The 19,593-nt window shown below is 43.8% G+C and overlaps 1 protein-coding gene across 1 annotated transcript in view; it reads right to left on the reverse strand.

The window, feature by feature from the left end:
- The window catches only part of LOC137438368 (voltage-dependent P/Q-type calcium channel subunit alpha-1A), a 387,802-nt gene that overhangs the window by 151,142 nt on the left and 217,067 nt on the right, over window positions 1-19,593 (reverse strand). The window contains exon 25 of the mRNA XM_078767016.1: window positions 746-852. Coding sequence (XP_078623142.1) covers window positions 746-852 — 107 coding nt within the window. The remainder of the gene's footprint in view (window positions 1-745; window positions 853-19,593) is intronic.

A 19,593-nucleotide genomic window follows, 5' to 3' on the forward strand; every position in this document is an offset into this window, starting at 1 on the left:
TTGAGTTTTGCAGCATGAAGAACAAATGAAGAAGAATAAGATGGCTTTACCCCATCTGGCTCCTCCAGACAGTTTAATATGATCCAACAGCGAGGCACGTATGTGTAAAAAAAAACACACACACACACACAAACACAACACTCAAGTTCAATTCCAAACATAGATCAATGGATCATGAAATGAAATGGTATAAAAGCATGTGGACAAAGGATGGATGTTGTCCCTTTAAGAAATCATGAAAAGGTTTCTTCCATACCAAAATGACAAATATCTACAGGATTATCTATCAAATCATTGTTATTATTAATACTCGGATAAAATTGTTTACGATGCATCACCATCTCTGGATTTTACCAATATTGATTTGGCCAATGCAGACTATCATAGCTTTATAGAAATGGAAACTTTTGCAAAGAAAGAACAAGCAACCATGAAAGAACGTCATGCAAGTTTGTAATTCAGCTCGTTTGCAAGCATGGTCCACTAAATGCCGCTAAACAGAGGAAGTTCAAGAGTTGGCTCGTTAAAGTGTCCTTGAGATGGTGACACTGGAAAGAATCGGTTGAAGGGCCATTTCGCCTATGAGAATGATTCTATTGGCATTTGATCGATTGATTTGCGAGGAAGAGGCTCTGTAAATTCAGGAGTTAAATGCAAGGTTAGCGAGAGCAAATAGCTTCGAAAAAGAAATAAAAAGCAAAAGCAGAATGGTGGAATGCCGCTGTTTGAATAGGAAATTGCTCACGAGAAGGTAAAAGCCAGCAATGCACCGCTGACGACAATAAAATCCAGAATGTTCCAGAGGTCCCGAAAATAGGATCCACGATGCAGCACCAAGCCCAGGTCAATCATCTACCAGGATGCAAGAAACACAAAACATTGTTTATTTCAGAAGGAACACAACTATGATACAAAAACATTTGTTTGTGTGTGTCTATTGTGACGGTTTTGCAAAATTCCCCCGGCAACAGCAACCACCATACAGGTCCCGAATTATTTATTTAATTAGTAATCGTTCAGGCAAGTCCTCCCCTTTTGTGTACTGGGTGTTATCGGTCAATATGCGTTGTGAAGGATTAGTCAGGGTTTCCCCCCCCCCCCCCCCCCCCTCTTTTCCACTTTCCTTATTCATCACTTTAAAGCCAAATACAATCACCGTCGAGTTACATTGGTTATGATCATTAATTTACATATGCGTGCCAAAATCCAATTCAAATCACACGCCAGAACTAAACCATCACACCACTCTCTTCCTACAAATGCTACAACCACCACACTGCACTGTGAAATCATTAAAACACTTTTTTTTTTTATTAAAACACAAACATTTTTACGGCGTAGCCCATCGGGCAGAGCCATCTAGAACAGTGTTTGTCCGTCTGTATGTATGTACAGTCACGTGAAAAAGTAAGTACACCCCATGTAAAGTTTTGACTTTTTCAACAAATTTCAACATAGTCACATGAAAAAGTAAGTACACCCCATGTAAAGTTTTGACTTTTTCAACAAATTTCAACATACAGCTATTTGATCTTCATTTCAACAATATTGATAGATGAAGGTGATATAACATAACAAATATCATGAAACATTTACATTTTGTAGTCCATTGTATAATTTAAATAAACATAAATGCAAATTTCGCATGTGGAAAAAGTAAATACACCCCATGAAATGTTTTTTTTATATCTTTTTAACATATGTGGACATATCAATATTTGATCTTCATTTGAACTATCTACAGATAAAGGTGATCTAATTGAACAAAAAACAATGAAAAATTGACTTTGCAATAATTTATTCAACAAAAAATTGTTGCACAGCATGCACAATTGCATGCACAGTTCGTTTCAAATCCCCCCACAACATCTCAATGGGATTTAGATCCGGGCTTTGACTTGGCTATTCCAGAACCCTCCATTTCTTTCTTTTCAGCCATTCCTTGGTGGATTTACTGGTATGTTTAGGGTCATTGTCATGTTACAAGGTCCACCTTCGGTTGAGCTTCAACTTTCCAACAGATGGCCTCACGTTATCCTCAAGCAACCTCCGGTACAATGAAGAATTCATAGTGGATTCTATGATGGTGAGCTGCCCAGGCCCTGATGCAGCAAAGCTGCCCCAAACCATAATATTTCCACCACCATGCTTTGCAGTTGGTATCAGGTTCTTGTAGTCAAATGCTGTCTTTGGTTTTCGCCAAAAATGTCTTCTGGTATTGTGGGCCAAATAGCTCTACCTTTGACTCATCTGTCCAGAGCACATTGTTCCAGAAGTGCTGGTCTTTGCCGAGGTGTTCATTGGCAAACTTTAGTCTTGCCCTGATGTTCTTTCTGGACAGCAAAGGTTTCCTCCTGGCACACCTCCCATGTAGATCAAATTTGTGCAGCCTCCTTCTAATAGTAGACTCGTGCACTTTGACATCGACAGTGGCAAGAGCTACCTGTAGGTCCCGTGATGACATTCTGGGGTTCTTAGAGACTTCTTTCAGCATCTTGCGGTCTGCTCTCGGGCTGAACTTGCTGGGGCGGCCTGGCCTGAACAAGTTGGCAGTTGTTTGGAATCTTCTCCACTTGTAGATGATCTTCCGGACAGTCGAATGATTGATTTCAAATTGTTTGGAGATCTTTTTAAATCCCTTCCCAGACTCGTAGGCATCTATAACCTTCTTTCTGAAGGCCTCAGAGAGCTCTTTTGATCTAAGCATGGTGACGCCGCACACTTCAACAACAAAGAGCAAACCAAACTAAATGTCCGAGGTTTAAATAAGACAGGTTCCTCCAAGATCCTCTCTAACGATGTTCTAATCATTTGCACCTGAGCTGGTGCACCTGATTCTAATTTTAGGTATTTGAAGTAGTGATAAATGTAGGGGTGTACTTACTTTTTCCACATGTGAAATTTGCATTTATGTTTATTTACATTATACAATGGACTACAAAATGTAAATGTTTCATGATATTTGTTATATGATATCACCTTTATCTATCAATATTGTTGAAATGAAAATCAAATAGCTGTTTGTTGAAATATGTTGAAAAAGTCAAAACTTTACATGGGGTGTACTTACTTTTTCACGCGACTGTATATATACGTGACTGTAAATGGTGGATTTTTTTTTTGAAGCCTCTTCCAAAATGGGTGGAGCTACTCTCAACGCAGGAAGCCACACCCCCGGACAGACGTTTGACAGAATCACCTACGGAGAATATTATATATATATATATATACTAGCAGAAGTACCCGGCATTGCCGGGCGGGGGAGGGGAGCGGAACGGGGGGGCGAGGGGAAGAGGTGCGGTATGGGGGGAGGGGATTGGAGGCGAGGGGGAGGGGGAGGGGAGGAGGGAGGCAGGAGAGGAAGGGGAGTGGCTCACGTTTCTGAGTGAATGTGGCTCACGTTTCTGAGTGAATGTGGATCACGTTTCTGAGTTAAGTGTGATGCCGATCAGGAAAAAGAAGAAGCCTTACGACCAAATTCGTACACTTCCGGAATTTTGATTTATTTGTATTCAAATGTCTGGTAATTGTTTTGTATTTATATATGCGAATGTGTACTTGTATATAACTGTCATTCATTTAAAAAGGCTTCGGCACTATCGAGCGATTTTTTTTAATTTAATTTTTTTTTAACTCCAAAAAAACGAATTTTTTTTTGGCCTAAAACACTCGCAGGCATTCACTGGTGAACCTCTGAAAGTTTGATGAAGATCCGTTCAGCCATCTCTGAATAAAACGCCGACACACACAGACAACTCGCGTTTATATATATATATAAATCGGGATTTAAATTTAATTCAAAAATTGATCCAGACGTCTATTCTCTTTCAAACATTCAAACCGACAGAGGTAGTTATTTATCACAGCATCTGTAGAATTATCACCCTTTTACTCAACTCCGTTTCGCTGTTATTTGGTGGAGCAAAAAGTCAACTAAGCTTTATAGATATTTAGATATATATACAGTGCATTCAAAAAGCATTCACACAAATTTATTAAAAAGAAAAAACTGAAATATCACATTGACATAAGTATTCATACCCTTTGCTATGACACTTGAAATTTAGCTCAGGTGGCTCCCCACTTCTCTTGATCATCTTTGAGATGTTTCTACACCTTGATTGGAGTCCACCTGTGGTAAATTCAATTGATTGGACATGACTTGGAAAGGCCACACCTGTCTATATAAGGTCTCACAGGCGACAATGCATATCAGAGCAAAAACTAAGCCATGAGGTCGAAGGAACTGCCCGCAGAGCTCAGGGACAGGATTGTGTCGAGGCACAGATTTGGAGAAGCCTAGAAAAAAAAATTCTGCTGCATTGAAGGTTCCCAAGAGCACAGTGGCCTCCATAATTCTTAAATGGAAGAAGTTTGGAACAACCAGGACTCTTCCTAGAGCTGGCCGCCCGGCCAAACTGAGCAATCGGGGGAGAAGGGCCTTGGTAAGAGAGGTGACCAATAACCCGATGGTCACTCTGGCTGAGCTCCAGAGATCCTATGTGGAGATGGGAGAAACTTCCAGAAGGACAACTATAATTGCAACACTCCACCGATCTGGGCTTTGTGGCAGAGTGGCCAGACGGAAGCCAAACAGTTCAATCTTGGTTTCATCAGACCACAGAATCTTGTTTCTCACAGTCTGAGAGTACTTTAGGTGCTTTTTTGCAATCTCCAAGCAGGCTTTCATGTGTCTTTCACTGAGGAGAGGCTTCCGTCTGGCCACTCTCCCATAAAGCCCCGATTTGACTTGTGTCAATGTGATATTTCAGTTTTTTCTTTTCAATAAATTTGCAAAACTTTCTAAAATCCTGTTTTCTCTTTTAGTCAGGTTCACTATGTTAACAAATATAATTTCGTTCAAAGTTTTGGTAGATTAGCAAAACCATACATTTTTGGAATACTCAGAGCATGAGGAATCCAAAAATTAATGTTGGCATTTGGATAGACACCTTTGCGAAAATGACACTCAGGACAGTGATGAAGAGTCAGGTTCACTATGTTAACAAATATAATTTCTTTCAAAATTTTGGGAGATTAGCAAACCTGTACATTTTTGGAATCTTCAGAGCATGGAGAATCTGAAAATCAATGTTGGCATTTGCACAGACACCTGCATGGCCGCCATTTTGGATTTTGAAAATGGCCGCCATAAAATACATATTTTGTGCGATCTCGGCTTCTAGTCAACCTAGAGACTTAATTAAGTATGCTAATCCTATGTTTTCTGGGTCAAGGAATCCAATAAAGGCCTCAAAATAGTGCTCAGGATTATAGAAAAGCAACAAACAAAGGTAATTGAAAACCATTGTCTTTATATTTGTGATATTGTAGCGACCCATGGGTCCCCCAAAGCTCGAGACCAGCAACATAATCTCCTTGCCCAAGCCGGTGACGTAACCGGCGGACAAATCGCGGCACCGAGGTTATAATTGCTTGCACCTGTCGGTCACATGACCACCAAAGCGTGCCTCGCCTGAGAGGCGTGGCTTTGGTTCTGACGTATGCTTTTTGGCTTGGATTATATATATGCGAACCCGATAAACGGGCTTTCAGAGTTCCCGAGTTGATTATACAATAAACATCTTCTCGGACGAGTTTGTGTCTTGTCGGTCACTTCGTCCGTCTCAAGCAGGAGCGCTGCTCCTTCAATATAACTGTATTACATAATACATGATATTACAAGTCCTTTGAAGTTATAGGTTGTTATAGGAAGTTATAGGTAGTATCAGATTGAACTATAAGTCCTATGCACAGGATCTACTAGGTCTATACCGTTCAGGAATATGCTTTTACAGATCTTCATCACTGTCCTGAGTGTCATTTTCGCAAAGGTGTCTACGCAAATGTAAACATTAATTTTTGGATTCCCCATGCTCTGAATATTCCAAAAATGTATAGTTTTGCTAATCTCCAAAAATTTTGAACGAAAAAACATAGTGAACCAGACTATTTGTCATTAGGTGGTGTTGAGTGTAGATTGATGAGGGAAAAAATGAATTTAAACGATTTCAGCATAAGGCTGCAACATAACAAAATATGAAAAAAGTGAAGGGGTCTGAATACTTTCTGAATGCACTGTATATACAGTATATATACAGTCACGTGAAAAAGTAAGTACACCCCATGTAAAGTTTTGACTTTTCCAACATATTTCAACATACAGCTATTTGATCTTCATTTCAACAATATTGATAGATAAAGGTGATAGAATATAACAAATATAATGAAACATTTACCTTTTGTAGTCCATTGTATAATTTAAATAAACATAAATGCAAATTTCGCATGTGGAAAAAGTAAGTACACCCTTGGCTCTAATAGGTGGTACTGCCTCCTTTGGCAGAAACAACCTCAAGTAGGCGTTTCTTATAAACTTATACCAGTCTCTGACATCGACTGGGAGAAATTTTTGCCCACTCCTCCATGCAGAATTCTTTCAGCTGTGCGATGTTTGAGGGGTTTCTTGCATGCACAGCTCGTTTCAAATCCCCCCCACAACATCTCGATGGGATTTAGATCTGGGCTTTGACTTGACCATTCCAGAACCCTCCATTTCTTTCTTTTCAGCCATTCCTTGGTGGATTTACTGGTATGTTTTGGGTCATTGTCATGTTGCAAGGTCCACCTTCGGTTGAGCTTCAACTTCTGACAGATGGCTTCACATTATCCTCAAGCACCCTCTGGTACAATGAAGAATTCATAGTGGATTATATGATGGTGAGCTGCCCAGGCCCTGATGCAGCAAAGCTGCCCCAAACCATAATATTTCCACCACCATGCTTTACAGTTGGTATCAGGTTCTTGTGGTCAAATGCTGTCTTTGGTTTTCGCCAAACATGTCTTCTGGTACTGTGGCCAAATAGCTCTACCTTTGACTCATCTGTCCAGAGCACATTGTTCCAGAAGTGCTGGACTTTGCCTAGGTGTTCATTGGCAAACTTTAGTCTTGCCCTGATGTTCCTTCTGGACAGCAAAGGATTCCTCCTGGCACACCTCCCATGTAGGTCAAATTTGTGCAGCCTCTTTCTAAAGGTAGACTCGTGCACTTTGACATCAACAGTGGCAAGAGCTACCTGTAGGTCCCGTGATGACATTCTGGGGTTCTTAGAGACTTCTTTCAGCATCTTGCGGTCTGCTCTCGGGCTGAACTTGCTGGGGCGGCCTGGCCTGAACAAGTTGGCAGTTGTTTGGAATCTTCTCCACTTGTAGATGATCTTCCGGACAGTCGAATGATTGATTTCAAATTGTTTGGAGATCTTTTAAAATCCCTTCCCAGACTCGTAGGCATCTGTAACCTTCTTTCTGAAGGCATCAGAGAGCTCTTTTGATCGAGCCATGGTGAAGCCGCACAATTCAACAACAAAGAGCAAACCAAACTAAATGTCTGAGGTTTAAATAAGACAGGTTCCTCCAAGATTCACTCTAACGATGTTCTAATCATTTGCCCCTGAGCTGGTGCACCTGATTCTAATTTTAGGTATTTGAAGTAGTGATAAATGTAGGGGTGTACTAACTTTTCCACATGCGAAATTTGCATTCATGTTTATTTAAATTATACAATGGACTACAAAATGTAAATGTTTCATGATATTTGTTATATTATATCACCTTTATATATCAATATTGTTGAAATGAAGATCAAATAGCTGTATGTTGAAATATGTTGAAGAAGTCAAAACTTTACATGGGGTGTACTTACTTTGTCACGTGACTGTATATACAGACTTGGCATTTAATGTGGAATATTTTTTTTGTGGGGGTGAACTTACTTTTCAAGATGTCTTAGAACCAAAAGTTCATTGGAATTATGTTGAAAGTATTCTAGATGTTGTTAATGTGACCTTTAAAAGAAACAAAAACCACATTTGACATTTCGAAACAAATAAATTGATCCTTGAAAGTGATGTAAACTGATATCGAACTCAATTCATGGACATTATTGTGTTAAACTTCTGTACGTTTTCCAGAAGTATCTCTTTATTTTGCACATTAGCCAAATTTTTTGTTCACAAAAACAAAAGTTAAATTACGACTGGGATTACGGACAGTAAAATTACAGTTCAGTACTTCGTGTAACCCCCACGAGCATTCAGGAGAGCACGTACACGTTGAGGCATGCTGCTTACGAGATTTTCCAAGGTTTGGACAGGAATCGCTTGCCATGCAGTGACAATAGCCTGCTGCAATTCACGCACAGAGGTCGGCTGCTGGTCCAAGTGGTCGATTTGACGCGTTAATTCTGCCCACAAGTTCTCTATCGGATTCATATCCGGGGACATGGCAGGCCACTCCATATGCTCTGCACCACGGTCAGCAAGAAAGTGTTGGATAATGCGAGCACGATGAGGCCGTGCATTGTCATCTTGGAAGACAAAGTTTCCTCGAAAGGCTGCACGAGCAAATGGAAGCAATGCTTCTTCCAGAATGGCCCTGTACTTGAACTGGTTCAGGTTTCCATTCAGAACAACCAGGTCAGTTTTGCCCCCTGCATGAAAAGCAGCCCAAACGGTCACCCCACCACCTCCAGCTTGGACACTTGGCACTATACAATCTTTGTTGTCGGCTTCATGCACATGTCTGCGCACTCGGACGCGGCCATCTTGACGATAGACCAGAAATCTAGACTCGTCACTGAAGATCACGTGATTCCAGTGTCCAGGCTGCCATTGACGGTGCTCTCTGGCCCACTGCAATCGGCGCTGGCGGTGTTGTCTGGTCAGGCGTGGCTTTCTCAGGGGATGCCTGGTACGATAGCCTGCTTGAACCAGTCGTTGGTTGACTAGCCTTCTGGATACAGGCACATTTGTCAGTTGCTGCCATTCAGCCCTAAGCCGATTAGCTGACTTGGTACGGCCATTGCGGACTAACCGGTGCAGCTGGCGATCATCCCTCCTTTTGGTTTTGCGGGGACGTCCTGGCCTCGGTATTGGAGTAGGGACACCCCTCTGAGCATTTCGTTTCAGGATCTTTGACACCTGACCTTGAGTGATGCCATACTGCCGAGCAATTGCACGCTCTTTCACGCCGTAATTTCGTAAAGCCACCACTCCATGACAAACAGCATTGTCGAGTTGACGGACCATCTCCAGAGGAAGCGGCAATAACTTTTTTAGACGTGCAGCAGTTGTTTTCCACTAATACAGAACGCAACAACCCTTGTATACCCGACTATGAAGCCAATCGTCAAATGCACCTGTCCGTACATTTTGCCACGCCACCTGTGATATAATCCTGTTGTTGACTTCTTGCTGCGACAGACAATCAGTGACATGGTTCTTTTAACAAAGAAATCACCGAAGCGTAAAAGAAACTCACCGGATTGATATTCTGAGTTCAGAAAGGAAACCCAAGTCAAGAAAAAATATATATTCCATATTAAATGCCAAGTCTGTATATATATTGTTACATATTTATGTGAATGTATGTGGATTACCATTCAGGTCTTTGCTTATCCGTGTGTAGTATATTAAGGGTTGTTGTGATTGGAGGGTCAGGAGCCCTTCTGAACAAGTGGCCGGAAACGGAAGTGACCGGAAACGGAAGAGGAAAAGACACGAGGAAAAAAGGACGAGTATTCTTCTTCCTCGCCCCGCACCGACGAAAGGTGGGATTGATTGAGCCGTGTGGAAAAGCGGCGTTCCGAAGCCCGCCTGGGGAGAGGAATCACCGGGACGTGTACCTGCCCGGTGGAGACGTCAAGTCGACCCCGCGTCTGGCACCGTTCCCAACACCGTCTAAAAAGACGCGTACGGGTCGCCCGTTGGGGCCTAACACGCCTGGCAAGCGGCGTGGGGCTTTTGGCTTGCTTTCCCGTCCCCGCGTCGCGTGGTCGCGAGGGGCTGTAGCCGGGGTGCCGGGTACGATACCTGCCCGGTGGAAACACGTCCACCCGGGGTTCGTTCAACCGCCCGAGTGCGGCGACGCCGACTATCATCTTGGTCAGGAGGGGCCCAGAGACATTGTGCGGGACCGAGACCAAAAGGGTGTCGTGAGTACTCACCGGGACACACGTATATAAGATGGCCATCTTACTCATAGGGAATTGATTGTGGCTGGGGAATTGTTGATGGTAGTGTATTGTTGATTGCTCGGGGAAAATCTCCGTGGTTGTGTCATTGAAATATTGTTGATGGTTGTGTATTGTTGATTGCTCGGGGAAAATCTCCGTGGTTGTGTCATTGAAATTGTATGGTATCATTACCATTGAAATATATCCTTGAACGTCAGTTGTCTCTTGGGTGAAATTCATATGGATTGCGTGGCGAAAGCGCATATATAATACAGCTTTCTGGCGAAGTTCCTCTCACGGTCCGGGGGTCACTGAGACCAGGTATTCACCGAGGGGACCACGTAACAGAATTGGGGGCTCGTCCAAATTACGATTTGCGGTTTCGCAATTGGGTCTACGTCCGGGATTTAAAATTGTATAAAATAATAAAATAATAATTTTTTTATTAATTAAAATTTATTAATTAATTATTAATTGGTAAATTTTTTTTTGAGAAATTGGGGTAAAGTCTTGGGTGAAGGTTAACAGGTGTTAACGATAGGCACCATGGCGTTTGTGGCACAGAACTTTGGGGTAACCCCGAGTGAGGCACAGTTCCGAGCGTTGCTAAAGTCGGACCTCTTGAAATTGGCCAAACATTTTAACTTGGAGGTCCGAACTAATTTGAGGAAGGCAGAGTTGCAGGCCACGGTGATACAATCTATGGTGGGATTAGGAACATGGGACGAGTTAGCCTGGGAGTGGCTACCCGAAGAACCAGAAGACGTTGAGCTCCGGAAACTGGAGTTGCAATTACGGAGCCAGGAACGGATTAAAGAAGAAGAAAGGAAAGCAGAAAAGGAAAGAGCAGAAGAAGAAAGGAAAGCAGAAGAGAGGAGGGAAGAGAAACAAGCGGAGGAAAGGAGAGTGGAACGAGAACTCCAGGAAAGGTTAGAAGGGAGAAAAGCAGAGGAGAGGAGAGCTGCAAGGGACCTCGAAGCAGAGGAGAGAAAAGCGGAAAGGGAATTAAAGGAACGTGACATGGAGCTTCAGCAAGAAATCAAATTCAAGGAGCTGGAGTTAATGAGAGAACGGGGAGAGGCACCACCCTTGCTGACGGGGTCGACACCTAACCAGAAAACCTGGGATGTGGGCAGACATGTGAGGCTGGTTCCACCGTTCAGTGAAAAGGAAGTCGCGAAATTTTTTCCACACTTTGAGAAAGTGGCTCGACAATTAAACTGGCCGGAGGAGGCCTGGACCATACTCGTGCAAAGTGTGCTGGTGGGGAAAGCTCAAGAGATTTATTCGGCGCTACCAATGGACCAATGTGCAGATTATGAGGTACTGAAGAAGCACATCCTCAAAGCCTATGAGTTGGTTCCGGAAGCTTACAGACAAAAATTCAGGAATGCCAGGAAGAGGGAGAGTGAGACCCATGTGGAGTTTGCCAGAGTGAAAGAAAACATGTTTGATCGGTGGTGTGAGTCAAAAGGAGTCGGGAAAGACTTCGAGACATTGCGGGACTTGATCCTGGTGGAGGAATTCCAGCAGTGTGTCCACGAGGACATCAAAGTGTACCTGCAGGAAAAGAAAGTACCAAAGTTGTGGGACGCAGCCACCATGGCAGATGATTATGCCTTAACCCACCGAATAGGGGTCCACGAACCTAACTCCTCGCCTAGATCTCCGCAGGGGAGGTGGGGAACAGCAGGTGCGGAGAACGATCATACATGGCGGCGGCCTCGAGATGATTATGGGGACAACTATGATACCCCACCTGTTCGAAATCAGAGGGATGCGGGCCCAAGACAAACTTATAGTTCGGGGGGCCCGAGGCAGACCACGAGTTTTTCCTCCGGGCCTACTTGCGCTTTTTGCAAGAAACCTGGACACTTGATGTCCAGTTGTTACCGCATGAAAAGCGAAGACCCAGAGCGGAGTCCGACTACTACGACTCCAAACGCAATGGCCATTGTGAGAAATCGCCATCAAAAGGGTTACCAACCATTTATTTCAGAGGGGTTTGTGTCACGGGATGGAGCCTCGACTAACCGGAAACCGGTTAGGATATTGAGGGACACAGGGGCACATCAATCTTTAATGCTTGAAGGCATTTTGCCATGGTCCGAGGAGACGGCAACGGGGGATAGTGTTCGTTTACAGGGGATCGGGGGCGGTGTTAGTGCTCCCCTTCATGTCATCCATTTGGAGTCCGATTTGGTGTCAGGACCGGTCACCGTCGGTTTACAAGCCACGCTTCCTGTAGAGGGTGTATCTGTGGTTATCGGGAATGATTTGGCCGGGGGGCAAGTTTATGGTAACCTGAGGGTTGGTAAAGAGCCCAGCAGGGAAAATAACGCCACACCAGCTCGGGATGGCGACAAAAGTGCCAAGTTATTTGTAGGGGGACTGAACTTCAAAACAGAGGAAGAAGTTCTGACCTCTGTCTTCAACAGATATGGGCCGCTGGTGGAAGTGCGGTTGGTAAGAGACTGGGAAACGCAACAGTCAAGAGGGTTCGGCTTTGTCACGTTTGCCAGCACAAAAGACGCCAGAGAGGCAGAGAAGAATTGGAATGGCAAGGATTTGGAGGGTCGGACCATAACAGTAGGGAAGGCATTTCGTAGACGTCGAGAGGTCTACAGGAGAGGACAACTGGGCGGTAGTTTTGGTGGTGGCCGCAATCAATATTATTATGGAGGCTCCCTGAGTTACGGCCGCTCCCGAAGGAAGGATTGGCAAAGTAGTGGCCGAGAAGGAGACCGCTATTCCTGGGACTACAGGGACAAGTGGTCCCACCCTAAGTATTAGGGAAGTTCTGAGAAGTTGAAGCACTGAATGCGGCGGAGCCGCCGAGCCAAGATTCCTACACGGATTAACCGTGAACGCCGTTCCTAAAGGCGTCCATGTAGTGAACTTTCATGCACGGACTAACCGTGAACTCCACGTTCCTCAAGGCGCCCATGTAGAGAACTTTCCTGCACGGACTAACCGTGAACTCCACGTTCCTAAAGGCATCCATGTAGTGAATACTCGGCTTGGCCTCCCGGAAAAAGTGCTATCGAGTGGCTTAACTTTGGATCTGTGATCAACCCCTTAACCTTCATTCACAAGAAACTGGCGGTCAAAGTCAGAGGGTCATGAGATGGAGTTTGATTTGGCAGGGACAAGGTCGTTGCTGGTGCTTAGTCCAGAGTGAGTAATCTGGAGGGGTTGTGGTGAAATTTTGGGTTGCTTTATTTTTAAGTGATAACTGTGCCCGGGGGCAACTGATAATGTGGGGGGGTTGAGTTATCTGGTTTGTTTCTCCAAATTGGCCGGCAAAGAAAGTTTTCGCTGGGTTCAAACTTTCTTTCTTGAAGGGGGGGAGTGTTACATATTTATGTGAATGTATGTGGATTACCATTCAGGTCTTTGCTTATCCGTGTGTAGTATATTAAGGGTTGTTGTGATTGGAGGGTCAGGAGCCCTTCTGAACAAGTGGCCGGAAACGGAAGTGACCGGAAACGGAAGAGGAAAAGACACGAGGAAAAAAGGACGAGTATTCTTCTTCCTCGCCCCGCACCGACGAAAGGTGGGATTGATTGAGCCGTGTGGAAAAGCGGCGTTCCGAAGCCCGCCTGGCGAGAGGAATCACCGGGACGTGTACCTGCCCGGTGGAGACGTCAAGTTGACGTGGGGCCGTGCATCGACCCTGCGTCTGGCACCGTTCCCAACACCGTCTAAAAAGACGCGTACGGGTCGCCCGTTGGGGCCTAACACGCCTGGCAAGCGGCGTGGGGCTTTTGGCTTGCTTTCCCGTCCCCGCGTCGCGTGGCCGCGAGGGGCTGTAGCCGGGGTGCCGGGTACGATACCTGCCCGGTGGAAACACGTCCACCCGGGGTTCGTTCAACCGCCCGAGTGCGGCGACGCCGACTATCATCTTGGTCAGGAGGGGCCCAGAGACATTGTGCGGGACCGAGACCAAAAGGGTGTCGTGAGTACTCACCGGGACACACGTATATAAGATGGCCATCTTACTCATAGGGAATTGATTGTGGCTGGGGAATTGTTGATGGTAGTGTATTGTTGATTGCTCGGGGAAAATCTCCGTGGTTGTGTCATTGAAATATTGTTGATGGTTGTGTATTGTTGATTGCTCGGGGAAAATCTCCGTGGTTGTGTCATTGAAATTGTATGGTATCATTACCATTGAAATATATCCTTGAACGTCAGTTGTCTCTTGGGTGAAATTCATATGGATTGCGTGGCGAAAGCGCATATATAATACAGCTTTCTGGCGAAGTTCCTCTCACGGTCCGGGGGTCACTGAGACCAGGTATTCACCGAGGGGACCACGTAACAGAATATATATATATGTATATATATATATATATATACATATATATATATATATATATATATATATATATATATATATATATACATATATATATATAGATATATATATATATATATATATATATATATATACATATATATATATATATATATATATATATATATATATATATATATATATATATATATATATATATATATATATATACATATATATATGGCCAGTCAATAAGTAACCTTAAAATGGCGATATAAATTTGAGAATGTAATGTGTGAAGTTGTAGACGCCATATGTTATATCTATGGGTAAGAGTCACGTTTTGCCTGTTTTAAATCCGGCAACATTGAGCGTATGACGTCAGGAGAGCAGTTCCAAGATGGCGGCTCCCTTAGAAGCATGCACCGGGGAGGAGCAACGTTCTGTCATCCGTTTCTTGGGAAGTGAGGGTGTGAATCCCAGTGAAAGACATCGCAGAATGAAGATGCAATATGGTGACACGTTTATCGCTGCATCAGGTGTACAACTGGGGCAGGAAGTTTAAAAGTGGAGTGTTCAGTATGGCAGATGCTGCTCGCACGAGCAGGCCTCACACAGCCAACACACCAGAAATGGTTGCAGGAGTTGAGCGAGTGCGAAAAGAAAACTGTCGCATTACGCTGGATGAAGTGGTCTCCGAAATGAACATTAGCCATGGTTCAGCACACCATATCATTCACAACGTGCTGGGGTTCCGCAAAGTGTCTGCAAGGTGGGTGCCTAGACAACTCACACCTGAACTGAAAGAACGGTGCTACAGCTGTAACAATCGAGGATCTGCATTTTGAGTGTCTTCCTCATCCACACTACTCGCCAGACCTTGCCCCTTCAGATTACCACATCTTTGGGTCACTTCGAGGCGCTTGGTGGAACCACTTTCTGATCCGACAAAGAGGTCCAAGAGGCGGTGCACGAATGGCTACACAAGCAGCCAAAATATTTTTTCCTACAGGAATCCAGGCTTTAGTAAAGCACTGGAAAAAATGCATTGAACTCAATGGAGATTATGTTGAAAAACAACACAGTTGTTACACACGTACATGCAATAAAGAAGTTGTGAAAAATATTTTAAGGTTACTTATTGACTGCCCGTCGTGTATATATATATATACTCTTTACCATTGAGTGTGAGGGCTAATACCAATATATAGACAAAAGTTAAGGACGGATTCGGATGCAACTTGGTGGACAGGTCGTGTGTGTGTGTGTGTGTGTGTGTGTGTGTGTGTGTGTGTGTGTGTGTGTGTGTGTGTGTGTGTGTGTGTGTGTGTGTGTGTGTGTGTGTGTGTGTTTGTGTATGACAAGGACAAATCGATTTTGGTGAAGATCTGAATCCGGATCCAGATACGAGAATTACTAAAGTGATTCTTCACCATTGCGTAATGGGACAAAAAACGATATACAGTATGGCATAATATATCATAAAGTTATGGATGGCTTATGACAAAACTAGGTGGATGAGTTGGGTAAGTGACAAGAACAAGCCGATTCGATTTTGGTTCAGGTCCGGATCCAGATCCGACCTATCAGTGGGATGCAAATCATAAAGTGTTCAGCCTCTGCCTATCATAACCTCTGCCTATCTTGGGTGACGGAGACAATGAGGTAGCTGCTTTGGCATTCTCATCTGAGCACTTACATAGCTCATGGTGCTTGAACTTTGGGGCAAATACAATGTACTCTATCGATTTGTCCATTGTCTCCCAATGTCGTTGTAATTAATCTAAAAGTATATCGAAGTCTCCTTATATCCTTGTACATGTGATGCATGTTCAAGCTCCTCCGTGAACAAAAATAAATAAATTAAGTGTTCAATAAACACCGCATGACTTTGCTTTTCAAGAAACCACAACAAAGTGTGGCCAACATGCCTTGGATCTAACTTGATCACATTCACAAATATGAATAAATTGATAATTCTTATATCGTATGTCAGTCATAAAATAACCAAATTCGCCCTATTGGTCGTTTGGTACATCTTTCAGTTCTTCACCCACAATTCTTTCTTTCAGTCATTATTAAGAACTATCCTGCTGAGAGCCGCTTCAAAGGTAATGAACTACGAAGTAAATAATCAGTCACTGCAGGGTTGAAGCATTCTCAAACAATCCCAAAATATATGAAATACAAATACAGAACGATAAAGTGAAAAAGCAAAATTGCATCTCAGGTAAGAGTGTAATTTGTGAATGATGGAATATGTACATTGATTGCAACGTAAACTAACAGCTCGGTTTAAAAATTAATCAATCAGATTGGGGAATTCAAATCAAAGTAAATCGCTATGGAATTAATTAGCAGAGCCAATGGGAGTTATTTCTGTCCAGTTGTCAATGGGGCGCAAAGAGACTGATCAACACAAGAAAAATGGTGTAAAAATGAAGGAACTAAGTGTTGTGTTGCGCTAAACCGCACAGTGCAAAATCGCCGTGTTGATAATTTCGAATATGGGAAAGGTGCTGCGATCTGTGTTCAAAGAGATTAATTTTATAACGATGCTATGCAGAGATATTAACACGATGACGGGGTATTGCACTTTGGGGGAGAAGCTGCGGGACACTTCGGAATGAATAATTCAGGTTGTTGGTATTTTTTTTTAACCGCTGGCAGGTGTGAGGCCAGGTGTAATTCTGAAAGGTCTTTTACCTGCTTTCATGACCATATAATTTTGTATTTATACATTTGCTTTTTTCTTTAAAAAAAAATTCGCATTTATCACCAGAACTCCAGATATAACATAGTTCTTCACCCACAATTGCTGAATTTAATTTTATCTTTATTGTCCACAAACCTTACTTTACGACAGCTCCTTGGATGCCAAGCAACATTAAAAGGATTATGTTGTTGTGTCCATCTTCACTTTGAATATGAGGTGAAATTAATGATGAATGTTGTTGAATTAGTCTTCAGTTTTAATATGTCATCTCATCCTCATTTCTCAAAGAAGATATAGAATGTTCTCCAGTGATGAGAACATCAGAGACTTCCCATCCCACTGCACAGAGGTGAGGACTGAGAGAGGTAGTAGTCCACATAGAGGGATGATCATGGAAAAAATGGATGAAAAAAAAAACGGGAAAAAAAATATTAAAAATAAATCATTAATATTTATTCAATAGATATTTGTATCAATATTGTTGCAGACGCGGTTTAAAGATGTTATTTTACCGAGCGGTTGGTATTACCGCGTCCGAACAGTTACTCCCCGATTAGAACCCGATTCCACCCGACGTTGACCAGATCGCACCGCAGATATTCAATCGGGAAACCTCTAAAGCGACCGAAAGAGAAGGAAAAGAGAAGAAGACAGAGTACGGAGGAAGAACAGATTTATTATACACACACAAGCAAAAAGAAAGAGCGACCAAAATTATTTACAAGCAATGGATGGAAAAAGCAGTCACACAGTGCATCGTTAGCTTATTCTATTCAATTTACTTAATCCCAAGACAACGAGTAGGACAGACGACGTTCACACTTACACGGGGGATATTGCAGGCAGGTAGGGCTTGAGGTGGATTGCTGGAGGGGGGAGGCAGGGTCGGAGGCAGCAGCTCTCAATTCCTCGCGCTTTTGGCGGGAAAACCCTCCGTCGCGTATCCGCTGCTGTAGACGTCACGCGCTGGCTCGGCACACCTGCTCCTCTCCTTCTGGTGGAGCCATCTCCCTCCTTTCAGCGCGTCTCTCCAAAGCTGGTTTCCTTTCCGAGTACCTCTCCTCTTTGGCTTGGAGCGTTTCGCATCTCACTGCTCCTCTTGGTGTCGCCTCTTCGCTCATCTCCCAGGTCATCTGGTGAAGCAGTCCCTTACAGTCGCTTTTATCACTCGGGGCGGAATCAAGCCGCCGGCTCCGAGGGCACGCCTACCGGGTCGCTCACCGCGGTGCTGATTGGCTGTTAGGGCTGGCTCACTCCTCCCCTCTATGACGAGGTGGAGACACGCCTTTCTTCTCCGAGGTTAGCACATGGGCAATGGCGGCTTGCGGGATTGAACACCACTCGCCCCCCTTTTGAAAGGAACTTTGGAGAGCGGAGATGTTTGGGGAAATTGCAAGGGCCTACGCTTATTTTGTTTGATACAATGCAAAGTCAATCTAGTGGGAAACACATATTTAGCCTACATAGAATAAGGAAATACACTATTTAAAAAGATATATCGTGGCCTGCGTGTAAGTTTCATGGAATTAACTAGGAGGACGGCTGCGACCATTATTTACATTACGAGGGTGTTACACATAACAAAACCATACTTTTTACATTCGTTACACTTCCTCCAAAATTGTTACACTCCTCAAAAACCGTTACACTTCTCAAATTCGTTACCCACTTCTCAAAACCGTTACACTGCACCCTCCTTTCTTCAGGCCCGTGTTCGGGCCTACAAAACTTTAACTTAGTGTGACACGTAGGTGTAATTCCCTCTACAATTAACCTGACCCTGAGTGTGACGATCTTAAAACACAAATAAGTATGTCCCCCTATTGCATTGCACCCTGTCTAACAGACTCAAGCCCACAGCTAACCGAATTACGGAATTATTCTCAAACTATACATTTACGGTGGGGAGCATTATTTACAGTGACGTGATTTCTTATTTACAACGCAACCCAGGACCTGTGTTTTTTCTTTTTCTTTTTAGGGAACAAGAAAAAGAAATTCCTGTTGGGAGGGAGGAGACAGCACGCATTGCATCGATGCACCAGTACCAATACCACCAAAGCACCCAAAAGCACCAAAAGCACCACAAAGCACCAAAAGCACCACTCGGTGCGCAGTCACCATGGTTCATAATAAACACAACAAAACAACTGGTGGTGGTCTTCTCTTTCTCTGCTGGGCCGATGTTCTTCCCGACGTCTTCTGGCTTCATGCGGCCTACTTGGAAATATAAAAAGCACAACTTGTGTTCGTTTTTATTTAGGGCCTCAGGGGCCAACTAAGGGTGGTCCAGCTGTTTGGCATAGGTGCCACCTTACCGAGGTCCGCAAGCAAGATTCCCTGGCCACTATGGCCGGTCTCCAACAGAGGTGCCCTGCCCCAGAACCTGGGGTCCATCAAGTGGTACTTGGCCGCAGAACAGCGGTCCATAAAGTGGTACATCAACGCAATGCATGCTGGTTCTGGGAATCTCGTGCGCACAATGGCCACCTCACGCACGCTCCCCTCGGCACCCAATGGCGCACAGGTCATGTGGGAGACAAAAGAGACAATTGAGCGAGGGGT

This window comes from Myxine glutinosa, chromosome 13 (genome assembly GCF_964187855.1).
Source record: "Myxine glutinosa chromosome 13, kmMyxGlut1.1, whole genome shotgun sequence".
NCBI classification, from domain to species: domain Eukaryota; kingdom Metazoa; phylum Chordata; class Myxini; order Myxiniformes; family Myxinidae; genus Myxine; species Myxine glutinosa.